At 38.0% G+C, this 3,233-nt stretch overlaps 2 protein-coding genes across 2 annotated transcripts in view; one reads left to right on the forward strand and one right to left on the reverse strand.

The window, feature by feature from the left end:
* Nucleotides 1-3,233, forward strand: part of nlrc3l (NLR family, CARD domain containing 3-like) — a 24,172-nt gene that overhangs the window by 12,630 nt on the left and 8,309 nt on the right. The window lies entirely within an intron of this gene.
* The window catches only part of naalad2 (N-acetylated alpha-linked acidic dipeptidase 2), a 12,313-nt gene continuing 10,563 nt past the window's right edge, over nt 1,484-3,233 (reverse strand). Inside the window, exon 20 of the mRNA XM_032512165.1 lies at nt 1,484-2,631. Within this exon, the coding sequence (XP_032368056.1) occupies nt 2,442-2,631 (190 nt within the window). The 3' untranslated portion in view covers nt 1,484-2,441. The remainder of the gene's footprint in view (nt 2,632-3,233) is intronic.

The raw sequence follows: 3,233 nt of genomic DNA on the forward strand, positions 1-3,233 counted from the left end.
TTATTTTAATTCCAAAGGCCAAGGGAACTTTGTCTGGATGCATAGTATCCTGGATCCATGAAATAACTGGCCTTTAAAATTAAAATGTGCCTGCCTCTATGGGAATTTAACATAGTGGTGTGTATACTCATGCCCCTGTATTTTAAGAAGAACATTTATTTATTTACAATACGTTATTCATTCACAAAAAAATTGGTGTCCTTAAAAGGTTGGATTTTCCTAAATCTTTTGAAATACAGCATTAAAATCAATTTCCAAAAGATGGTTTTTTTTAGTCCTCTTTTCAACTTTAGCTTGGGTGTGTAAACTTTCTCAAGCCACTGTACGTCTGATTTCAATGATGTAAAAGAAAAAAAAAGACTACTATGTTCAAAAACCCCACAGTCTCCATGAAAACATCTTAACACTTTCAACAAAGTATCAACATCATCATTTCAACTACAAATTATATTATATCATATGATATAATTTAATTTAATTTGAGACCATTTGACTTTGCTTGCCCATTTAGCAGTTGAAATTATTAATCATGATTTTGCAAAAGGCTCCAATCTCATTGAAAATGATTTTTAGTTTGTATTTTTTGTTGGTTATTATTAGCAACAATTTAAATATTAATATCAGTCATATTTACAGCATTCACAGGCATGTAGGCCTAACTAAGAAGATACATTTTAAAGTAGAATATGTACAGCCGACATGCAGCATTTCTGTCCTGTAAAATATGAGAGCACACTAAGTAAATACGGGAAATGAGAATTCACCTTAAATGACATCTGCATTTTTCTGTCTTTGTGTTTCTGTTACATCTTGATAATGGAAAACTGTATGTGTGTGTTTGTGTGTGTGTGTGTGTGTGTGTGTGTGTGTGTGTGTGTGTGTGTGTGTGTGTGTGGTGTGTGTGTGTGTGTGTGTGTGTGTGTGTGTGTGTGTGTGTGTGTGTTAGCATTGAGGTAACAAACACAGGTACACACATGGATTTGTGCTACAGAGAAGCATGAGTACGGATGAAAATTCAAGAACACTGTGTTGTGTTCTGCAGAGGAATAGGGTGATGAGGTGAAGATTGAGTTTTTCTGGAAGAAAGGTTAGTTTGGAGTCCTACTCTGCACCAGCAAGAGACAGGGATGTCACCATCCGGAGTTCCTGTTTCATGAGGGGTGAGGAAACACAACACACTGTCTAATTAGCTGTAGCGAAGGTGTTAGTGTGTATGCTACTTGTCGTAGAGCTTGCATTGAATGACTTCCTGTGTGGGTGGGGTGTGTGTGTGTGTGTGTGTGTGTGTGTGTGTGTGTGTGTGTGTGTGTGTGGCATGAAGTACTGGAGCAGCAGCAGGAAGAACACATCAGACTTTACCTCCTTTCTGTCCTAGCAGGGCTGCACTACAGGAAATCACTTGTGGAGGAAGAATAACCAGGTCAGACAGGAAGTACCAAGTGCAAGAATGTTGGGCAGACATTATTGTTATGGTCAACAAAGTCTGCCAGATAGATTCACTCTAGCTCACTTCCTGTGTGTTGCACGCACAGTAATGTCCGTTTGTGAACTTGTTGTGTTCTGCTTAATCTGACAGCAATGTTAATCTCACATACAGTATATCCGTAAAACTACTACTCAGTGTGGTGTTTGAGTGAGATCAAAGATAAATTAACCGAGTAAATGAACATATTCCTTTATAGTGATAGTAAAACCAAGTTCTCGGAATAAAGTATAGTTTAAATGATTTAAAGCCACATGATTGGAAAGTTATGACTGATGCCCTCCTGTGGTAGTGTTAAAATAAAAACACTGCGGCCGGCAGCCATGTTTAAGTATGGCCTGTGAGCTTTGTGCATGTCATACATAACTCTTTTATTCCTGGGCTTTACATGCCTCTCTTTAGTAACCTGTAAAAAGTTCATGTTTTAATCCTGAAATTGAAAAATCAACATAAGACAGAGCTGTAGTACTCGGACAACAGATATAACACATCTGCTTCAATCTGGTTTAATGCCTGTTTATCATTACATTTTGTTGTATTTTCTTGGTGTGCGCAAAAGTAATTTGTGTCTTTAAAGAAAGTCATTTATTAAAGAATATCAACATGGACGGTATTGTTATGGTCAGACCAACATGGACAGGTTATCAGTAGTTTAACTGCCAAGGATGGATTGATTTTATTTGGCTCACTTGCAGACTATTATTAAAAAACAAGAACAAACAATTAAAAACGTAAACTATTACTTTACTGTATCTTCATAACAAATCATTAAGATCTTGTAATGGCACTCAGAGATTCACTGTATTACTGAGCTCTGGACGTTCTGGAACATGACTGGTTCAGAAAACAAGGATTGTCCATCTCTGTGTGTGTCGCAGGTGGCATGTTCCCGTTCTTCCCATTCTGATGTTTTAAAATAATTGTCAATAGATAGCTCAATCACATAACTTTAGCAGCTTCATGCAGGTGGTGTTAGTGTCATGGCAGCAGAATGAACGGTGAATGCTGCGATGCTGATTTGACGCTTGACTTCCTCCCATGCCTTTTCTGGATCAGCGGAGTTCTTGATGTCAAACAATGCATCATAGATCCCAGGGAAAGACTCCCCTGCATATTTATTATGGCTGCTGGGAGCAAAAATCACATGCCTGAAACAGAGAAGGCGATATTCAGTCAAACTTCTGTTACCTGGTTGGGACCCAATTAAGGACTCTGCAGCTAGTAATAATCACTACTTATGATATAATTGCAAATATTTATACAGGGTGAGAGCAATCTGCGGCAAAAGAAACTCTGTCACTGAAAAGTAGGGAAACCAAAATTAAAAAGGGTTTAAAAATGCAGCTACAACGTGTCAGATGATGACAACAGAAGGAACTTTGTGCCATTCCTTTTTTTCATTGTGGAATATGCAACATACGTTGAATAAAGGAATGTAAACTCGGCTTTAATGTAGGAGAAAAATGTGAACTTGGCAAGAGTAATGATGCAAAGCACAGATACACTGTAGTATAATTCACATTCTCCACTATGGGGGCACATTTACAGCAGCACATCCAGTTTTAAACTGAGGTTCAACCCTCTGTGAGGTACACCACACCAAAGTGTTTTGCTGGAAGATCAGGGTTTTTATCTGCACTTATATGATAAGAAAAACGTCATCCAACGGTCAGTTGCAAGAAATAGATCTGCTGATCAAACATAACTTAAAGGAGAATTCCAGTCGATTCCAACACGTAGCTCTGTTGTT

Source organism: Etheostoma spectabile, chromosome 3 (assembly GCF_008692095.1).
Source record: "Etheostoma spectabile isolate EspeVRDwgs_2016 chromosome 3, UIUC_Espe_1.0, whole genome shotgun sequence".
In the NCBI taxonomy this organism is placed as follows: domain Eukaryota; kingdom Metazoa; phylum Chordata; class Actinopteri; order Perciformes; family Percidae; genus Etheostoma; species Etheostoma spectabile.